The sequence below is a fragment of the Sapajus apella genome, unplaced genomic scaffold, assembly GCF_009761245.1.
Source record: "Sapajus apella isolate SASKATOON/1434 unplaced genomic scaffold, GSC_monkey_1.0 scaffold1, whole genome shotgun sequence".
Taxonomy (NCBI): domain Eukaryota; kingdom Metazoa; phylum Chordata; class Mammalia; order Primates; family Cebidae; genus Sapajus; species Sapajus apella.
Window position 1 is genome coordinate 45,804,993 of NW_022436941.1, and position 20,061 is coordinate 45,825,053.

Sequence of the window (20,061 nt, forward strand, 5' to 3'; positions counted from 1 at the left end):
GAAGTCAGAGATCTGAATAGAGAAATACAGTGTCCTAATTATTGATTGACATATTGGTTCCTAGAACAGTTGGCACTGGAGTTGGTACTCATCCACCATGCCTGGCTAAGATTTGTCATCTCTCATCTATATGTCTAACAGATCTTTTCTAAGGCATGAATCAGGAAACAGAGTGAACTCCAAAGCATCTAGGCTTCTACCCATTTTGAATCAACTTGTATTAGTCCCAGGCTAGACCCTTGGGAATTAAGTCAGTTTTGTGAACTTTATTCTTCTTAAAGGCAGCATAAATTCAAAATTAGAATTGTGTTAGGAGGTATTATAAAGATATAAACCCCAAAATGGCCAAGAATCGAAGCACAGATTTGGCATGCTGATTTTAGAGAAAAGGAGAAAAATTTTGAAAAAGGTGATTCAACTCCATTAGATGAGGATCAGGCAATGTGGAGACTTGACAAATGCTGTATATTTGAGAGCAATGATTACCATTCTTGAATAAAGTCAACAGAGCAAATATATAATTTGCCACAATATACTGTTGCAAATGTGTCGTAAGCAGCAAGGCAGATAAAAACAACTTCAATATCATGTTAATAATAATGGACTATATGAACACATTTGTGGATTATCAAACACAGGATGTAGAAGGAATTTCAATGGGCAAGTCTAAGAAGTGTCTAAGTACTAGAACGTCTCCTTGTGCTATATGTAGTCTTCATTGTTGAAATTCATATTTTTTTATTGCAAAGCCAAGATAGATTTAATCTGACACAACTTTACGTAAATGGATTCCTGAGAAGAATGATCTTGAGGGAAATTGTCAAGAAAAATCTTAAATGTTTTATTCAGTGTATCCAAGTTAATCAATTCTTATCAGAGGCATTGGTTTCTTAAATCAGGAGGAAAAGACTCCTTGAAATAGATGATTAAAGAAGCCAAATGTATCTTAACTATTGGGTATTCCTGATAGTTAATGTTTTTTTTAGAAATCTTGTAAGAAGAGAATGGGGGGAAAATAGCAAGGAAGTCTTTTGTTTTCTTGTGTGTTTCTTTTGATTGGAGCATATTTTGCTAATAAAGATCTTGGAAAGAGTTGCCAATGATGTCTATGTAACCCAAACATATGAGCAGATGAAAAGTGAGGGTTTTTTTTTCATTGTGCAGATTTTTTAAAAATGTCCAGACACTTAACATCACATAGAGAAAATATAAAGATGATTAACTAAATATTTGACTTTTTACTTTGATGTTTACTATTATATTGTAGACTTAGCCAAATTAGCCATTCTCTCAGTAATTTGAATGTGGACAAGAGATTTTGTAGAGATACAATAAATATTTTCTGAGAAAGAAAAAAATATTTAGTCATTATTTGCTTTTGTTTGGTCATGATTTGATGGTTTTCTATTTTTGTCACTTCAGAAAATGATAGGACATTATTTGACTGTTGTGGTGCCTTACTGTATTAGGTGATGATATCTTATGGAGTGGCCATGGATTTGATTTATGGGGCATTTCTAATGCTTCTTTGGAATAAAGTTGTTCTTTGGGCAGTTCCTCAATTTTTCCAAAGGTGGCATCTGAGATTTATCTAAACCAGGAGGTTTCTTGGCCCTCATTTTTCTTTAGCCCCAGCAATGACAAAGAGCAATGGCTGCTTCAATTGGATGTAAGAAGAACACTTAGGGTTTGTCTCAGAAGAATCAAAGATTTCAGATCTTCTGAAAGATTGTTTGTACTCTTAGGGGGTCTTAAGAGGGGTCAAATGGCTTCTAAGAGTTCCTTAGCTAGATGGTTAAGGGATTGTATTAGGGAGGCGTATGTAGTTAAGGTAAAGAGGCTCCTAGGGTTTGTAAAGCTCATTACACTAGGACTTTAGCTGTTTCTTGGGCAGAGAGGTCGAAGGCTTCCACATTGGAAATTTGCAAGGTGGCCACCTGGGTTTCTCTTCATACTTTTTCATGGTATTATCTCTTGGATGTAGTCTCTTCTACAGATTCAGCTTTTGGTGGGAGGTTGCTTGTGAGCCAGAAAAAGAACAGTGAAGAAAAGAAAGACTTGTAGTTCCCACTTAGAGCTGCCAACAAGGCAAGTTGCTTTGTAGTGCACACAATGGGAACCTATGAAGACCAATTTGGGTGTGAAAGTGGATGTCACAGGGAAGTACTGCCAACCTCTACTCACTATGAAAGAAAGCGGCAGTGTGGAAACTAACCAGAAGTATAAAATGAACCACAGAGAACTCTGTAGGGGAAGCTGTTGAGCAGCTGGCATTCTTGTGACCCTCTGCACTCTTCTGAGGTTCTTAATCTAGGCATGCTTTTAAAGAAACCAGTATTGACTGCATGCAAATAACTATATTTTACAGTGATGAGCCAAAAGTGGGCTATCTTCTCTAGACAATGATAATAATTGAATAGAATTTTAAATACATTTTAAAAATATGTGAAATAATTCACTAAATGTTTAGAGTTCATAGAGTTTTACATTGCCAAATTTTAAAATTGACCATTTTGAATTCCAAACAAATGTAAAAATGACACAATTTGTTAAATCCAGTAGATTTAGCATAGATTCCATGTTAATAATTCTACCTAAAGAAGATCCCTTTTGTTTCCCTGTACAGCATTAAGTTTTTTAAAACCTTTTTAATTTAGGGAGATGGATTATATTTTAAAGGCTATCATAATTGCTTGATAATTCATTTTCTGTATCTAGAATTGCTCACCAGCAAGAGAAGTCTTAAGCTTCTTTTTTTCCTTAGTCATCTTGAATATAGGCAGATGGTTTGTATAAACATCTGAGCACATTACTTTGAGTGAATAAACATAATGTATTTGGGAGTGAAATGATAACTACAAGATAATTCACTTTTTCTGTAAGTCTTAAACTATAGCTACACAATAGCAGTTATTTCCAGAAACAGATCTACAAAGGTTATACTTCAATCTAGTGTTATTTTTCCAGAGTAAATGCCTTTTAAATGAGCTATCTACAGAAAAGTAAAGTGACATTAAGAATTCAATTGTTGTCCCTTCTTGTCATTAATAACTTGATCTTTATTATTTTTTCTTTTTTAAAAAACTGAAAACTTTTGAATAGAATGAAAGAGTAACTACTTCATGCATATCTCTACGTTAAAAGTAACTCAAAATCTTGTCATACTATGTAGATGTTCTCTTTTATAACAATTTAGAAAATCTAGAAACACTTCATTATTTCTACTAGAGGAATAGTTTTCCATTGGTGCATATGTCATGATTTAACCCCATGGCCCATGGACAGTTATTCATTGATGGACAGTTAAGGTTTTTTTCCTCTCTTCACTTGCTACCACAAAACATGGTATGGCAAATTTCCTTGAACTATTTCTTATATGTACACAACTATATCTGGAGGGTAAATTTCCAAAGTGGAATTGCTAAATAAGCAGGCATGTTCATAAAGAGGATGAAAAGATAAGCCACAAACTAAGAAAAACTATTTGCAAAACACATATATGATAAAGAACTTGTATTCAGAATATACAAAGAACTCTTAAAATTCAACAAGAAAACAAACAACCCAATTTAAAAATTCATAAAAGATCTGGACACCTCACCAAAGAGGATATATAGATGGCAAATAAGCATATAAAAAGATGCTCAACATCACATCATCAGGAAAATGCAAATTAAAACAAGATGACACTACACACCTATTAGAATGGCTTACAATACCAAATTCTGGCAAGGATGCGGAACAACTCACATTCATTGCTGTTAGGAATGCAAAATGGTACAGGCTTTTTGGAAGACGGTTTGGCAGTATTTTACAAAGCTAAACATAGTTTTATCATACGATCCAGCAAGTGCACTCGTAGGTATTTATCCAAATGAGTTGAAAACTTACGTCCGTACAAAAACCTGCACAGGAATGTTTATGGCAGCTTTATTCATAACCGCCAAAACTTCGAAGCAGCTAAAATGTTCTTCAGTCGGTAAATGTATAAACAAACTGTGGTACATCAATACAATGGAATATTATTCATCAATAAAAAAAAAATGAGATGTCAAGCCATGAAAAGACATGAAGGAACCTTAAATGTGTATCACTAAGTGAAAGAAACCAATGTGAAAAGGCTACATACTGTATGATTCCAACTATATGACATTATGGAAAAAAGAAAACTATAAAGACAGTAAATAGGTGAGTGGGTACCAGGGAGGGGATATGGGAAGGCGGGATGCATAAGTGGTGCTGTGGGGATTTTTAAAGCAAGGAAACTATTCTGTGTGACAGAGTAATGAGGGGTACATGATATTTCACATTTGGCAAAATCCATAGAATTGCAAAACACAAAGAGTGAACCCTAATGTAAACAGTGGACTTAGTTAATAATAATGTTTTTATATTTGTTCATCAGCTGTCACATATATACCATATATTGCAAGATGTTAACAGTAGAGGAAACTGGGGGCAGGGAGGAAGTATATGTGAACTTTCTGCTCAGTTTTTCTGAGCAAAAATCTGAGTTTAAAAAATAAACTATATTAATTTTCAGAAAGTGGACATTTTGAGAAAGATTGGCAAGTCAGTTTGTCATATCCATGTTGACAGTTAATGGTATTTTTATTGTTGCAGATTTTATAGTTTCTGCATTCTGTGTCCTGGAAAGTCTTCTCTATGTGAATCTTTTTTTAAAAAAAATCCATATTTTCTTTTAAGGGGATTACAGTTTCAATTTTCTTTATTTAAAAATCTGTGATTAATCTGGATTTTATTTTAATTAGAAGTGATCCTTATTTATAACACCATCTTCTTGAAAAGACATTATAAAATGCAAGCCATAAAAAAGCATTTTAAGTTAAATGGTGTAACACTGAGTCTAAAACTTTATGTTGTGATGTGTCTTGAGAAATGGAACAGAATTCTTAAGCTGCAGTCCATGGGCCCATGGGGTTAATGAATGAGATTTACAAGAAGGCCTGGGAATCCTTAATTGTGTGTGTGTGTGTGTGTGTGTGTGTGTGTGTGTGATGCATATGTGCCTGCCATACAGTCATACTGTGCATTTTTGTATGCAGTTCTGTCACTTTAATCATGTTCTTAGACGTGTTCACAAATCCAAAGATGATTAAAAAATACTAGAGTTGATGAAAACTTTTCCTCAGAAGATATAAACTCTAATAACATTTCCCAAAATAGTAATGTTATAGCCAACCAAATGGAATTTTTACTTTTAATACACTTTATGCACAAGAAGGTTGAAGTTAATATCAGAACAAAACACTCTTATTTCATCAACTTTATTCCTTAGAAGTCATTCACAATTAAGTTCATAGAGCCACATTTAGGAAAAGAAAACCTGCATCTACTAGATCACTCTATTGGTGAGAATCCCTACTGATAAAGTCAGATTTTGAAATTTGCTTTGCCCAGGTATAAAGAAATTGATTCTTGGGGCTGGGTGCAGTGGCTCACGCCTATAATCCCAGCACTTCGGAAGGCTGAGGTGGGCGGATCACCAGGTCAGGAGATTGAGACCATCCTGGCCAACATGGTGAAACTGTGTCTCTATTAAAAATACAAAAATTAGCTGGGCATGGTGGCACTCACCTTGGGAGGCTGAGGCAGGAGAATTGCTTGAACCCAGGAGGTGGAGGTTGCAGTAAGCAGAGATCAGGCCACTGCACTCAAGCCTGGTGACAGAGCAAGACTCTGTTTCCAAAAAAAAAAAAAAAGAAACAAAGAAATTGATTCTTGATAAATCTTGGGGAAAGAAAAGAAAGTTAGATCACAATATATAATTCATCATCATATACCATGTCTAAGCCAAAAAGGGTAAACATTATTCATATTGAATCAAATTATCATTAATCTAACCTTAATGGAAAAGTAGAAAGATTTCCTTTTTGGAGTATTTATTACATTTTTATAGATCCGTTTTTTCCCATGGAAAATAGATTCTTAATGTAAAAAATAAAAGTTGTGGAAATATTTCCATTTTTGGAGCTAGGGATTATTTTATGCCTCTCAGAGTTTGTTTTTTGAATGAATCATTGATATTCTTAAGGATATAATTTTTCATGTTATGCTGATATTTATCTATGTATTTTTGTTCTCCGTTTGAAGTTAACATGCTAGGAAATACCATTAGTTTTAAAACGTTGTACCTTAGATTCTAACTTTTTAAATGAACAAGGAAATGAATATTTATTTTGTTGTCTTACCTTACATTATCAACATGAAAATAAATTAATGACAAAAAATCTTTACTCTTCAGCTTATATGTTTATATACATCAAACATGAATATAACTGAAATGTCGATTTCATCAAGTTGTATGTAGAAAAGGACACTATCTTGCTTCTGTCATTATTGTAATGATGACATCAGCCTACATCTTTGTGACTATATTCTCTGCATATTGATATTTGTGGATGTGCATTGTATGTATGTACTATGGGTAGAGCTTTCTACATAGTTAATATTTACCTGTAAATTTATGAATCACATCTAGTATGTTTTTAAACAATATATATGTATGTGTTTGTTTTCATTTCTATTGCTTAGGAATTTGGGAGAAATCCAATAGAGAAGTTGTAATAGAAAAACCCAGAGCAAACAAAACTAATATTTCTTCAGAGGAATTGCTACCAGGAAAAGAGGTAAGTGAAGGGAAAACAAGAGCATTTTTTAATTCACATTTAATATCATCATCATATGCCTGTGAATCCATATGAATCAAAATGTCTTGACTTTTACCGTTTGCTACAAAAAAATAATTTTTCAATTTCGGATTGAAAATTGGCTTATGGGTTTTAATGAAAATTCAGTTTAGTGGGGATACTGTCTTCTTGCAAAATCTGTTCCATGGGCGGAATAGAAAGATGGAAGTCAAGATATCTTTGTTCTTATCCTGACTCAGGGTTTCCACTTTGAGGATGTGGGCTATAGATAATTGTTGAAAAGTGAGAAAATGGAGATTATAAAGGAAAAGGAAACAATCATCTCAACTGGCCTCATATTTTTCATACCCATCCTGTGATTGTTCCCAAGGTCTGTTACCATTCCTTGCTCTGCTCTAGATTGTAGAGAATTACACATTCCAGGCCCCCTTGCTTTCTGGATTCTGGGACAGTTTAGCCAGTTAAAGGCATTGATGGAAGACCTGTTGGAAGGCATTGACAGAGTATAGGAGTTGCAGAGAAACCAGAGTGTTTTTTCTCCTCGCTCCGTCTTAAGGAGCATCTCTGATAACGGCTGTGACACCTTTATCTTCACTGTGAGCCCTGATCCCACCATGCAGCTTGCCCTGCCTGACTTCAGTTCCACCTGGCATGTCTGCTTGGGCTTTAGCTTCAACTGGTAGCCCCCAGGAGCTACTCTCCCATAACTTAATCCCTTTTCTTCATTCCTCCAGCCCTAGGGGTGGTTGTGGCCTCCTGCTCTATTAATATCTGTCATACTTCACAGTCCATGTTTGACTTCTCAAATCTTCCATCACATAGGTAACCAAAACCCTGCATTAAAATTCTTCCTTTTGAAAAGTCTTGAGTAATTTCTGTTTTTCAAATGGACCCTGACTGATACACCAGGTAAATATTTAAAGAGGCAAAACAACATATAGTTTTAACAGAGCTTTATCCTAGGAAGCAAGAGAAATAGTCAGGAAGATCCTAAATTATATATTATGCTTTAACCAAAAATCAAAATCAGTACCGTATTAAGAAATTAGCATTAGATAATAGAAAACAGAGATTCAACAGATTATCGATTTTGTGTGTAAAAGAGAAAACTGTGTGATTCTCTTTTTACTTGGATCGACTAGTAAATGTTCTCTAGACTAAATGGAATATGTTTGATGGCAAATGTCAGAAGAGAAGAGTAGAAGTAAGCAAACTATATTTCACAAGAGCAAATAAACTATTGGAGGTTTGAATAAGTAAAGGTTTTCAGTTTTCTCTCTCTTTCTCGCCTCTTTTCTTTCTTTCCTTTTCTTTTCTTTTGTTCTTTTCTTTTCTTTTCTTTCTCTCTTTCACATAGTTTCACTCTATCACCCAAGCTGGAGTGCAGTGGTGCAATCTTGGCTCACTGCAATCTCTGCTTCCCGAGTTCAAGTGATTCTCTTGTCTCAGCCTCCTGAGTACCTGGGATTACAGGTGCCCACCACCACATCCAGCTAATTTTTTATATTTTCAATAGAGACAGGTTTCATCTTGTTGGCAAGGCTGGTCTTGAACTCCAGACCTCAGGTGATCCACCTGCCTCGGCCTCCCAAAGTGCTGGATTATAGGTGTGAGCCACCATGCCTGGCCTTCAGTTTTCTTTTTAAGAGCAGCTGTTAATGTACTTGTTTTTCTATATTTTGAAAAGAGAATTCAGATAGGCCAACATATTATAGTTACATTATCATAGGCAAAGGTAACTTTAACTGCACAAAAATTTTTTCAAAATTCAATGCAGCCATGGCAATTAATGACATTTTCCACCAGGACATATTTACCTGAATGAATAAATGAATAATTTTAGTGAATAGACATGCCCTGATAGGGAAAACAAAAATTAGAATTTTTTAGTTTGAATTTTTATGGAGGTAGTTTTATTTTTACATTTCTTTCATAAATGTGTCCCAAGGAATTACTGTTATAGCACAGGGTTAGAACTATGCCACTTCTAAGTTCTCTTATAAGAAATAAGATTATATCAGTTGAGTAGATTCAATTTTTGATGAATTTTTTTTTGAGACACGGCCTCACTCTGTCACCTAGGCTGGAGTGCAGTGACGTGATCTCAGCTTACTGCAACCTCCGCCTCCTGGGTTCAAGAAATTCTCCTACCTCAGCCCCCCAAGTTGCTGGGACTATAGGCTTGTGCCACCATGCCCAGCTAATCTTTGTATTTTTAGTAGAGACGGGGTTTCACCGTTTTAGCCAGGATTGTCTCGATCTCCTGGTCTGCCCACCTCAGCCTTCCAAAGTGCTGGGATTACAGGCATGAGCCACCGCACCTGGCCCATTTTTGAGAAATTTTATGCAAATATATGACAAGAGAGATGTATTTTAGGCCCTATCATGCTTGAGATCCAAATAGTCTTTAGAAAGATCCATTACAACTTAGTTACGAGCGTAATGAACACAAAAGTCATTTTTTCTGATGACATGAGTGATCAGAGTCATGGAATCACATAATTTTAGCTCTAAAAAATGAATTACCTTTATTACTTTGTACAGATATGTAAAGAGTAAATTATTGCTGAATGGGTTGTACATCTAAGAAAATCAGGCTTATGATTATAATTTCAGTAATTTTAGAATAAAAGGGACCATAGAAATTATACAGTTTTGCTCTGTTGTTTTTTTTTTAGCAAAAAAACCCTCGAGATCAAGAAAAATAAGTCATTCAGTCAGAGACGTAGAGCTCAGGGTTTTCTGAAGTTGAGGTAGGTGGCACGTTAGTATAAACAAAGTTACACTAAAACAGAGCAAGTTCAATTCTAAGCATAGGTTCAGCCTAGTACCCATAATGCTTTTGAACTTTAAAGAATGTTAGGAGTCTTGGAGGAAATATACATTTATGAATATATATACATTTATAAATATATTGCCTTATGAGCCACAGACCAAAGGAAGAAAAGAAAACATCAGCCTGTACCTCAACCCCTTCTACCCCCTTCCAAGTACCACCCCCTGTCACCACAACACAACAGTGCAGATTATTTCAATTCTTCATTCTTAGAACAAAAGTAGTGCTGCTTATGACTTTGCAGCTGGAGGGGCTAAAATTCTAAGCAAGTAAAAATCTAGAAAGTGCAGTGGTGTGTTTTCGCTGATAAATTTATTTCTTATTGCTATTTTTTGGCTTGTCTGGAGTGAAAAGGAAATAAAAGGTTGAATATTAAATGCTGTCTTATGTTGCAATGGTTGTTAACAATAAACTATAAAAAAGACTATAAAAATCTAATTTAGACTTTATTAAATATATTGAATTTAAAGGTTGTTTTATGTGATAAATAGTAAGTGTAGCTTTCTGCTCTTATAAAGATGGCTTTATTGAACTATATTTAAGAGATTAAATTTTTTAAAAAGATTTTATTAAATCTACTGATGAATTAAAATGAAATGTCAGTATATTACTGTGTGTAAAGAATGTACATGTTTTTGTATATTGCTGCATTCACTAGGTAATATTTTTTAGGTTGTAAGAATGGGCTTCTACAATATATCAAAGAATATATTCAACATGTTGAATGAAAGTAATAATTTTATATCTATAACAATAGAAACATTTGTTGCTCAATTAAGATTAACATGACTTCATATGAATTTATATTTCAGGCTACTTTACTAGATTTTGACTGGAGAAGTACATTTAAAGAAGTGTCTCTTCCCATGGCACGCTGCATAATAACTGCAATTGAAAGTTTTTCTGAAAAAATTCTCCAACAGGAACAAAATGAAAGGTCTTCAGCTGTGAGTTATACTATGAACCTTGTAAATGTCCAGCAAGTTTGGCAAGACAGCCATATGTTTCCTGAGGAGGAACGACCAAAGAAAATTGGAAAAGCAAGTATATGAAATCTTTTCAAACTGCTGACTGGCATGATGGGATTTATTTTAGTATACTAGTGTAGTAGATCAAATGGAGTCCCTTGGCAAATAGTTGGTACTCAACCCAGTACCAGTTTTCTTCAGTGGTATCCACAGGCCACTGCTGCCCAAAAGGACTTACACCTGGTGCTAGCTTGTTGCTCCATGAATCTGAGGCAACAAAAAAGGGGCCTCTGTGACTTCATGGGGAGCTGGGAAACACCGGGAAAACCACCTGTTTTTATTACAACTTTGAATGACTCCAGGAAAATTTAGGAGGTTGAAGGAGTTACTGTCTTTTCTTGGTTTGGGAACTTAAAAAATCTTCATTAACACTTTAATGAGCTTTTCACCTCATTAGTATCAGTCTTACATCTCCATAGGTGTTTTGAAAGTCACAGAACACACTGAGAAAATAGGAGGTAAATATAGTCACTTGGCATTAAACCCAGAATGAGTTCAGCAACCTGTGATTGGGATATTCTTAAAAGAGAATTTTTGAAGATGACCTCCTTATTCTGCCACTGTCACACTAAGGCTCCAGAACATTCCCTAGGGATATCTGTTGACTGATCTGATGTGGAGACAGGCTTTACTTTTCCATTCACCACACCTCCCTTCTGCCATTAAGAAAAAGAAGATACATAATAAATGGCGAAAGGCTAGACTCATCACTTCTAAAAGTTGCTGACACCCTACCAATAAGAGGATGCTACATGATATTGTTTCTGATTCTTCTAGATTATTTAAATTAAACTAACATTTATATGTGGCATATAATTTAAAAAAACCTTTATGGCAATTTAGCAAAAGAAAATTAGAATAAGTTAAAAAATAATGCAAATGTTAATATCAAGGATATATATTTTCTGAGTCCTACTAACTACAGAGAAAGGTATTATCATGTAAAGCTGGCTCATGAGTTTTTCATAATGTCTGTCTGGTAAGTATAAGGTTTGAAGGTTATATGTAGAGAAGCATCATTTTGGTATTTCCTTATTTGACATAAAACATTTAACTTTCTGCAACTGAGAAATCGATTATTACAGAGCTGCATCATTATATTTATGTTTGATGCCAAATTCATTATTTAGGAATTTGGCTCCACTGTCCATAAATTAGTTGGTGCTGTCAGGATACAAATAACTCAGTGCCATATTTATTTCTCCCTAGTTTTGTTCTGACATCACAGAAAAACTTGACACAATGCTCCCACTGGCTCTGGCATGCAGAGATGATTCTTTTCAGGAAATTAGAGCAAACTTGATGGAAACCTGTTGTAAAGTGGCAACAGCTGTCCTGCAGAGACTGCAAGAGAGAGCCAAGGAGGTTCCTTCCAAAGCTCCCCTGAAAAACTTGCACACACTCCTCTCCACAACGGTGTATGTCTTCCAGTACTTCAAGCAATATGATAATTTGATGAAGGAAATTACTAAAAAGTGAGTGTTGTTTAAATTAAGTTGATGGTCACGCTTAAAGAAAGGTGATATCTTTGGATATCACAGGAATGAAATTTTGATAATAAGATTTGAGAAAGAGAAAATAGTCATGAACATGGTGAATTATTTTCATTTGTCTTTAGGAAATATCAAAAAGATGGAGTATGGGATATGTTAAACCAGATAATAGAAAGAAAGGTACTCTCTCTAAATGCACACTCAAAAGAACCCTAGTAACACCCTAATCCAGTGCAACTATTTTCTGTTGTTATTACATGAGTAAATGCATCCTTTCATTTTGTAAAGTGCATTATACTGACCACACTGAAAAGGAGAAATAAACTTCTTGTCTCATGGAACAGACTTAGAAAATAAATGCATTGTAATCTATTTTAATGATCAATGTAAACATATTTCAAGACAGCCATTTAGTGGTGAACTGTAATATTTGAAGAGAAAACATCTGCAGTCTTAATTTTCATGTATTTGTAATCTAAAACTGCAGTATGTTTTCTGAATAGAGATAAAAATGACCACAGGCATTAATTATCACATGGTCTTTCTGGTTGCCCTTACACTCTCTAGATATAGCATGGCTTCTTGCAAAGGAAACATGTGGACTTAGCAGTCCCTTGTGACCCCAAGAATCTATTCTATAATCTTTATCCAGCCTTTATAGCCCATTGGTTATGAAAGAAAACAGTGTAATATTCATAGCTAAAGATAAAAGTAAAATGAATTTGGCTAGGGTGTAACTGTGATATATCTTTAAATTCTTGTAAGTAATCAGATGTTGTGATTCATGCTTGAATTTATAAACAAAATGTGTCAGAAATCATTTTAATATTTCTGTAGAATTTTAAAAAACAGTTTATGAGATAATTGATATCTACAGAATTATAATTTTTAAAAATAATGTGTTTGTGGGACATTTGATAGCTTTATAAAAGTTGGTTCTGACAAGTGCATGTTGTTCTCTAGTAATAACAATAACCTAATGCCTAAATAATGCACTGATCTCTAATAATAGGCTTACAAAGAACACTTTTATTTTTGAATGATGTATTGACAATACAGTTTGTCTCAAATTGAAGTGTGTATTTGTAGAACAGCAGATGTATGTTTTCAAAGGGCTGTGAAACAAAGACCAGCTTTTTTTTTTTTTTCCTTTTTGGAAAGTGAATGTGGATGCAAACTTCAGCATTAAGAGGAAATGAATGATTGATATCTAATAATCAAAACCATTTGTAGTACTGGAGATTGTTATCTCCTACTACACAGGCCTTAAATCTCTGTCTCTTTGATCATTCTCTCTGAACAGACCCATATTCCTGGTGCCTGTCCAACGATATCAGGAATTCATCAACACTCTACAGTTTCAGGTTACGAACTACTGCGTCAGAGTTTGTGCTACAAGCATTTTACAGGATGCTGAGAGCCACCACTGGGACGACTACAAAGCTTTTTATGAGGTGTGAAGTTAAGTTTACTATCCTTCCTTTTTACACAAATATGTTTTACTGCCTACCTGCTTTCTGGCTAATTAGAAACATGAGTTTGGCATTACTAATACATGAAGGCTGTTAGGATAATATTTTTTAAATATTGAATTCATACTTAGGAAAAACACTGTTTTTAAAAACCTGAAACAAATTAGACATCAGAACTCTCCTTCTGCTTAAAAGTAAAAATAACCTCATTTGAGCTGCAATGTTGCAGTGCTATATAAGTTGGAATATAATGGGATACAATGAAAACTCAAAGAGATAAGAATGCCAAAATGCCACAACCTTGTATTTTTTCCAAAAGGACCAGTTAGTTATGGATATCCTTGCATTTTTTCTTGTTATATATTTCCATCTGTGTTTGATAAATACCTTTTATTAAGCAGTTTTATTCTTTATAATTTTTTTCCTTCTCATCGTATGTTCTTATGAGCGTGCTTTAAGACCCATCTGAGGCTAGGCACAGTGGCTCATGCCTGTAATCCTAGTACCTTGGGAGGCTGAGGTCAGCAGATCACTTGAGGTCAGGGCTTTGAGACCAGCCTGGCCAACATGGTGAAACCCCATCCGTAGTAAAAATACAAACAATTAGCTGGGTGTGGTGGTGTATTTCTGTAATTCTAGCTACTCAGGAGGCTGAGGCAGGAGAATTGCTTGAACCCGGGAGACGGTGTTGCAATGAGCTGAGATCCAGCCACTGCACTCCAGCCTGGGCAACAGAGGGAGACTCCATCTCAAAAAAAAAAGACTCATCTGATCATTTATAGCTTACCTATTTTCATTTAGCCTATGTTTTGAAATCCCAGATTTTAGCAAATTGAAGCCTAATGATTCCCAGTGCAACCAAACCCAGGATCAATTAAAATTATTCATCATCAAGCTTCATTGGTTTCCCTTCACCTAAATCTCATTGATTATGCACAGACCACAATATTTGAAATTCCTTGAAGTTGATTCCAGGGCAGAGTGAAACATTTATAATATCTTAGTAATCAGGGTTAAAAAAAAATGCAACAGCCATGCCCAGCTTCATTACCTTTTCCATTTTACCTTTTCCTCTAGATTGAAGTTTATGACTTTCATTTTCTTGATTGTCCTAATCACTATAACATATTGAGAAAGACATAGTGGAGTTTTATTCAACAGAATCACTCCTGTCACTTCGCAGGCACTGAAGGTTCCTGTGGTTTCATTTATGCCTCAGTTATTATCATAATAAATGTTGCTACAACATAGAGGAGCAGCTAATAAGAAGCTCTCTTAAAGAACTTTCCACTTTTTCTAAGAACATTTCATCTCTCCTTTAGAGGCCCTTCCCAGAGAGTTTTTCTTTTTGCAAGAGCATCCATATGGAGTTTTCCAAATCTGACATACTTCAAACAGTCATGGAAAGAGCAAGCAGAATGAGAAAGAGAAAGTGGTGTGGTGCAGCTGGTAACGTGAGATAAGAATGAAAGTATTGGTCTTCCCCTCTCCTGGCAACATCATATTTTCCTTATTTGCCTTGAAGTAAACAGAGTGGTTGAAAATGAATCCGTCTCATGTTTCAAACTATTTCAGTATGTCAGTGTACTACTAATGAGCAATTTTATATGATGTTTTCCATGAAGAACAGGTATCATCTCACTATATGTTCAACACAGGGGTGTTATGTTTCCTCTTATGCAAATTGGGAGCTAGAAGAGTTGTACAGTATAAATAAGTGGATGCATTGAGAACCTGTTATTGAAGTTACCAAGTATTTTAAAAAACCAACAAATTACCATGTAACATGCAGCTCTTAGATCTTATGACAAGGCTTTAGCTTCAAAGACGGAAATAACAAGATAGTTACCCTGTGATTACATGGTACTGTAGCTTCCATATACTTACATGGTCAGTAGTTACAATTTAATTGCAGAGTTAGTGGTTGTTATTTATTCTCAGAAAAATAAAGTGATACTGCTTTTTTATGTATCAAAAATAAGAACCTTCTAAAAATAGCACTGATTTTAAACTGTTTTGACAACTGGAGTACCTGACATGGCTTTATCTTGCCTACTGCACCCCTTTCTTCTCCTCTCCCCATTATTCCAACTGATTTGTGAAACAGAACTATTACATTTTTGGCAGGCCTGCTTTGAGAGGGAAAAAGATGATATCTGCCTGACTGGAGGTGAAGGGTATGATAGAGATCTCAAGGGAACCTATCACCATGTGCAGAGCATAGTAAAGAAATAGTAAAATAATTTACAAGATATGCAGCAATATTTGCTCATGTTTTGTGATAGCAAGTTAGATGCAGATACATTATTTCCATTTTCTAAACTGTCAGGTTGAGAGAGTTAAGGAGTTCTGTATCTCTCTGATGAGGTACTGGTCACGATGGCACAGTGGGTATTCAGATTACATGTTTAAAATTAAGCTTTTAGTATAGTTGACATCTGCTCAGTTTTAGGAACTTGTGTTTTCCAATAGTCAAAGAATAAAGAATTGTCTGTTCAAAAATAATACTGAGTGGCTTCTATAATAAAGCCCAGCTGCTTGTTTCCTGATATATAATCTAAATAAAAACTCACATCTGTTTACATTATAGTGGGTCTGCAAAAATAACAGATGTTTACTAACAGAATACTTTTGAAATGACAACAAATAAGGAAACAGGTCAGAAAAATAAATCAATCACATTTAGTTTAATGAAAACTCTTGCGTACATTGAAGTTGTATGAATTTTAAAAATAATTATTAGAACAAAGACCTATTGAAATATTTTAAGCATGAAGTTTATATTTTAAAAAGTCTTAAAATAAGTATTTTTTACTTTTAAGAGAAGAAATCTGTGTGCCTAAGTTACTTTTATTTCTCATTTATCACTAACTGATAGCTATTAAGGAAGTTTATTCATATTTTGAAGAACATGAGAAATCATTCTGATCATGTTACAATAAGAACCCACACATTGCCATGGGGAAAATTAGTGTAAATCGTTCATATTGGTCACTGTATCAGCTGGGGTCAGTTTCAGTTTAATTTACATGCAACACAAAAAATATGAGAAAATCAAGCATTAAAACTCCTTTCTTAGTTGAAAAAGTATTCATCAAAACACACAACAAAGAAAGCATAAGAAACTGTAACTTTGCTGCTTCAGCATTAGTTTCCCAATGTCTTTTTCTTAGTTTAGATACACATCTAATTAGGAAATCAGAAGCCAGTGGCCAAAGTCCCCACCAGTTTGAACTTGACTCTGACATTTTGATGCCCAAGTTTCTTACCCAAGGAGTACAAATTCTACGCATTTATAAATGCAATATGGAAGTCAGTAGATAATAACTATAAATTATTGTTAAGGTGACTGCAGAAGATATTAGTAATCAAAGAAACTACCGGAAGAGTAATACATAAAGAAAATACTAAAGAGAGTGTCTGCATAAGAAACTATCAACTTTTGACACAACAGAACAGCAGATTTTTTTTTAGATGACATTTTTTTGACAAATACAAATAGTGGACAAAGCAGAATTTTTAAGTAAGAGATAATCACTTGGAATATAAGAGGAAATTTTACTAGTTTAACTTTTGGTATATTAACATAATCAAGATAATGCTTGAGGAATGCATTCTAATCTTCCTATTTCAAATAATCATTTGATCTGATTTGAAGAAAATGAAATGAAACTACAGCATATCTTTCTGAGAGGACGCTTTACCTGATGAATGCTTGTAAATCACTTGAGGCCACCTTCTTTCTGCCTGTTCCCCTTTGCCTTAGCCATTGTTAGCTCTTCCTCTGCAGTCAGAAAATTTGGCACACAGAAGAGATCTGTACTGGGGTGGAAAAGAATGAAAATATGACTCTTTAAAAGTATGAGATGCCATAAAAAAATACTAAGAAATGGTGATAATATGTACCTAGGCTTTAAAGAATCTTGTAAACTCAGATTTTTGTGGTTAGCTGTTTCTAGTATTGTTATTTAAATAACATAGGCAAAATAGCCTAATGTAATAATCTTTGATAGTTACCCATCCCCCTTGGTTTCAAGAATGTTTCTAAGAATGCAGTATCCGAGTTTCTTTTTACTCCTGTCACTTCATTATAATGTGAAATCTGAAACGTTTATAAAATTACGTCAGTGATGCTAATAGGCTCAGAAAAATATACCTACTGAAATGAGTTAAATATATTTTAATTTTAGAAGAATCAGTCCACTGTCTTAAACAAGCTAGCATGACTTTTTCAGCAACTACAAAGCAAGTTGTTTAAAAATAAATTTTAAACCATAGGCTAGGAGTAGGTAAATCAAGGCTTTGCTAGGTTAAATATTTGTGGTCTGGATTTGCACTAGAATATCTAGTCTCATAATTTAAATAAAACATCTGTTCCTTTGTCAATAAGGATGTTTTACATCTTGTCAAAAACCTTTGTTGGTCTGCTAGTGTGTCAGACTCTTTAGCTATTTCCTTTCAGCCTGAACTAATTAGGTTCATAGAAAGCAAATTGACATTTTGGAAGACGGAATTCTATGGTTTAACGTGTGGTGGTTTTGCCAGGGGGAAAGATGTTCGTTCTCGATCCAGATGTGGCATTATTTCTGCTGGGCTCTTCATCATGATCTCTGGACCATTCTGCCTCCTAAGTTAGCCCGGGAGATTCTAGCAGAAGTGCTGGAGAAATCTTTGGGTCTACTTGCCTCCAGATATGCCCGTGCTCACCCCAGCCGTAAGAGAACCCCACAGTTAAGGTAATTGAAGTTCTGAAAAACACTGCTTTTCCAGAAAACTTTTTATCAGTTGGTATAAAGCAGAATGTAATTCTGAATCTCATGGCATACTCCTTATATATTTAACATGTTTCTAACATCTGAAAAGAAATCATATTCTATTTTCCTGAGTTATGTAAGTGAAAATATGAAACCTGAATCAAAGTAAATTTGTTCTTTTTACTCCTTAAAATTGTCTATAGAACCCACTTGTTTCTAAAGAATGATTCAAGGTATCTTATAATCTAGGACATAGATCTACAAATGTTAATAAGATAAAAATAGAAAATTAAGGCCCTGAAATTGATAACAAAGCATCCATGCCATGATGGAGCAGTCAATTTGACTAATTTGCTTTTGAGCTTCTAGGCAACCAGGAGATTTTAGTTGTTTTTTCTTAAGCCTTTAAATATAGAAGTTAATCTTCATTAAGAAAACTATTTCGTGTAATTATATTTCTTCCTAATATATTCTAACTCTTTTTTTCCTTTTATTTCATTGTTTATTAGAAAAGCCAGTTCAACAAATTATGAAATCACAGAAAATGAGGAGCAACAGTCACTGAGTATTAAATAAGACTGAATTTATAGTACAATTCTATGAGTTATCTAGGCAATGAATATATGAATGTGCTTACAAGACTACAAAGGTCTTGTATGTATATGAAGAAAAGGTTTTTGTTGTAAATATTCTGTGTAATATGATTCAGACTTTTTAGGTAGAATTAACTTTTTTCAGATATATTTTACAAGAAACCTACAGACATCGGAGGCTTTTTTTTTTTTTTTTTTTTTTTTTTGGCAGGAGGAATCATTTCCTGATCATGTTCTTGTAAAGCATACTGCCATTTGAAGGGCATTTAGGTCCTGCTGCAGTGTTTCATAAATATGGTATTTTGCACAGGCTGTTTTGAATTACTGACCAGACTTTTTAAAAAAATTGAACTCTGAAGAATAGATGGAAAATTCCTTTTGAAAGCAAAGAATACCTTCATTCTTTTCCTTAGGTAGCATAAATCACTTTTGATTATGAAATGGCAAGTCATTATGAGATATTTGTGAAATCAGCTTTACTGTTAGCTCATGAAATAGGTAGAAATGGGTCATATATTTAATTAATTAACTGTACAATGGAGACTTTTGGTTTTTATTTTCTGTGTGGCTGCATAAAAATGTCATGCAATGCTAGAAGTATTTCTTCTAGTTTTTATAAGTAAAATATATAAATAATTTTATTTGACTGGTTAATCCTAAACTACCATTATTATGGAAATCGGATTGTGTGTGTGTGTGTGTGTGTGTGTGTGTCTACATATATGTTGGATTAGTAATTATTTATCTAGCAATTACAAAAAGCATATACAAACTAAAATTAAACCTTTGTAAAGGCCATTATTGATTATTTTTGTATTCCAGTAGCCTCCAAATGTCACGTAACCAAGCCATATATACAATTTATATATGTGTCATATATTATTAATGTATAATATGTATTATATATAATAAATTTGAGGCAAAAGTGTCATAAAAGATCCTCAAACTTGCATTTTTCTTATCGCTTCAAACTTTTCATCTTCTGTTTCTTCACCCCTGAATTTAAAAGAAAAAAAGAAGAAACAAACTAAGATCTGTTCAATTTAGTTATATACCAAAATAATAATTAAAAAGATCTTTGGGTCCCTATTAAAACTCAAGAAAGATGAAAACAAAGAAATAAGTCTGTGAGTAAGATAAATAATACAGCATATTTTCCATATATTTAATATTAAACATTTCTGAAACTATAGGCTTCTTGATTGGAGCTTTGT

General features: G+C 34.1%; 1 protein-coding gene across 5 annotated transcripts in view; it reads left to right on the forward strand.

The window, feature by feature from the left end:
• KIAA0825 (KIAA0825 ortholog) overlaps positions 1-20,061 on the forward strand; it is a 461,146-nt gene that overhangs the window by 115,391 nt on the left and 325,694 nt on the right. For all 5 annotated transcript variants that reach the window (XM_032271836.1, XM_032271256.1, XM_032272732.1 and 2 more), the window contains 5 exons: positions 6,556-6,650; positions 10,320-10,547; positions 11,745-12,010; positions 13,332-13,482; positions 18,046-18,236. In XM_032271836.1, the coding sequence (XP_032127727.1) occupies positions 6,556-6,650; positions 10,320-10,547; positions 11,745-12,010; positions 13,332-13,482; positions 18,046-18,236 (931 nt within the window). The remainder of the gene's footprint in view (positions 1-6,555; positions 6,651-10,319; positions 10,548-11,744; positions 12,011-13,331; positions 13,483-18,045; positions 18,237-20,061) is intronic.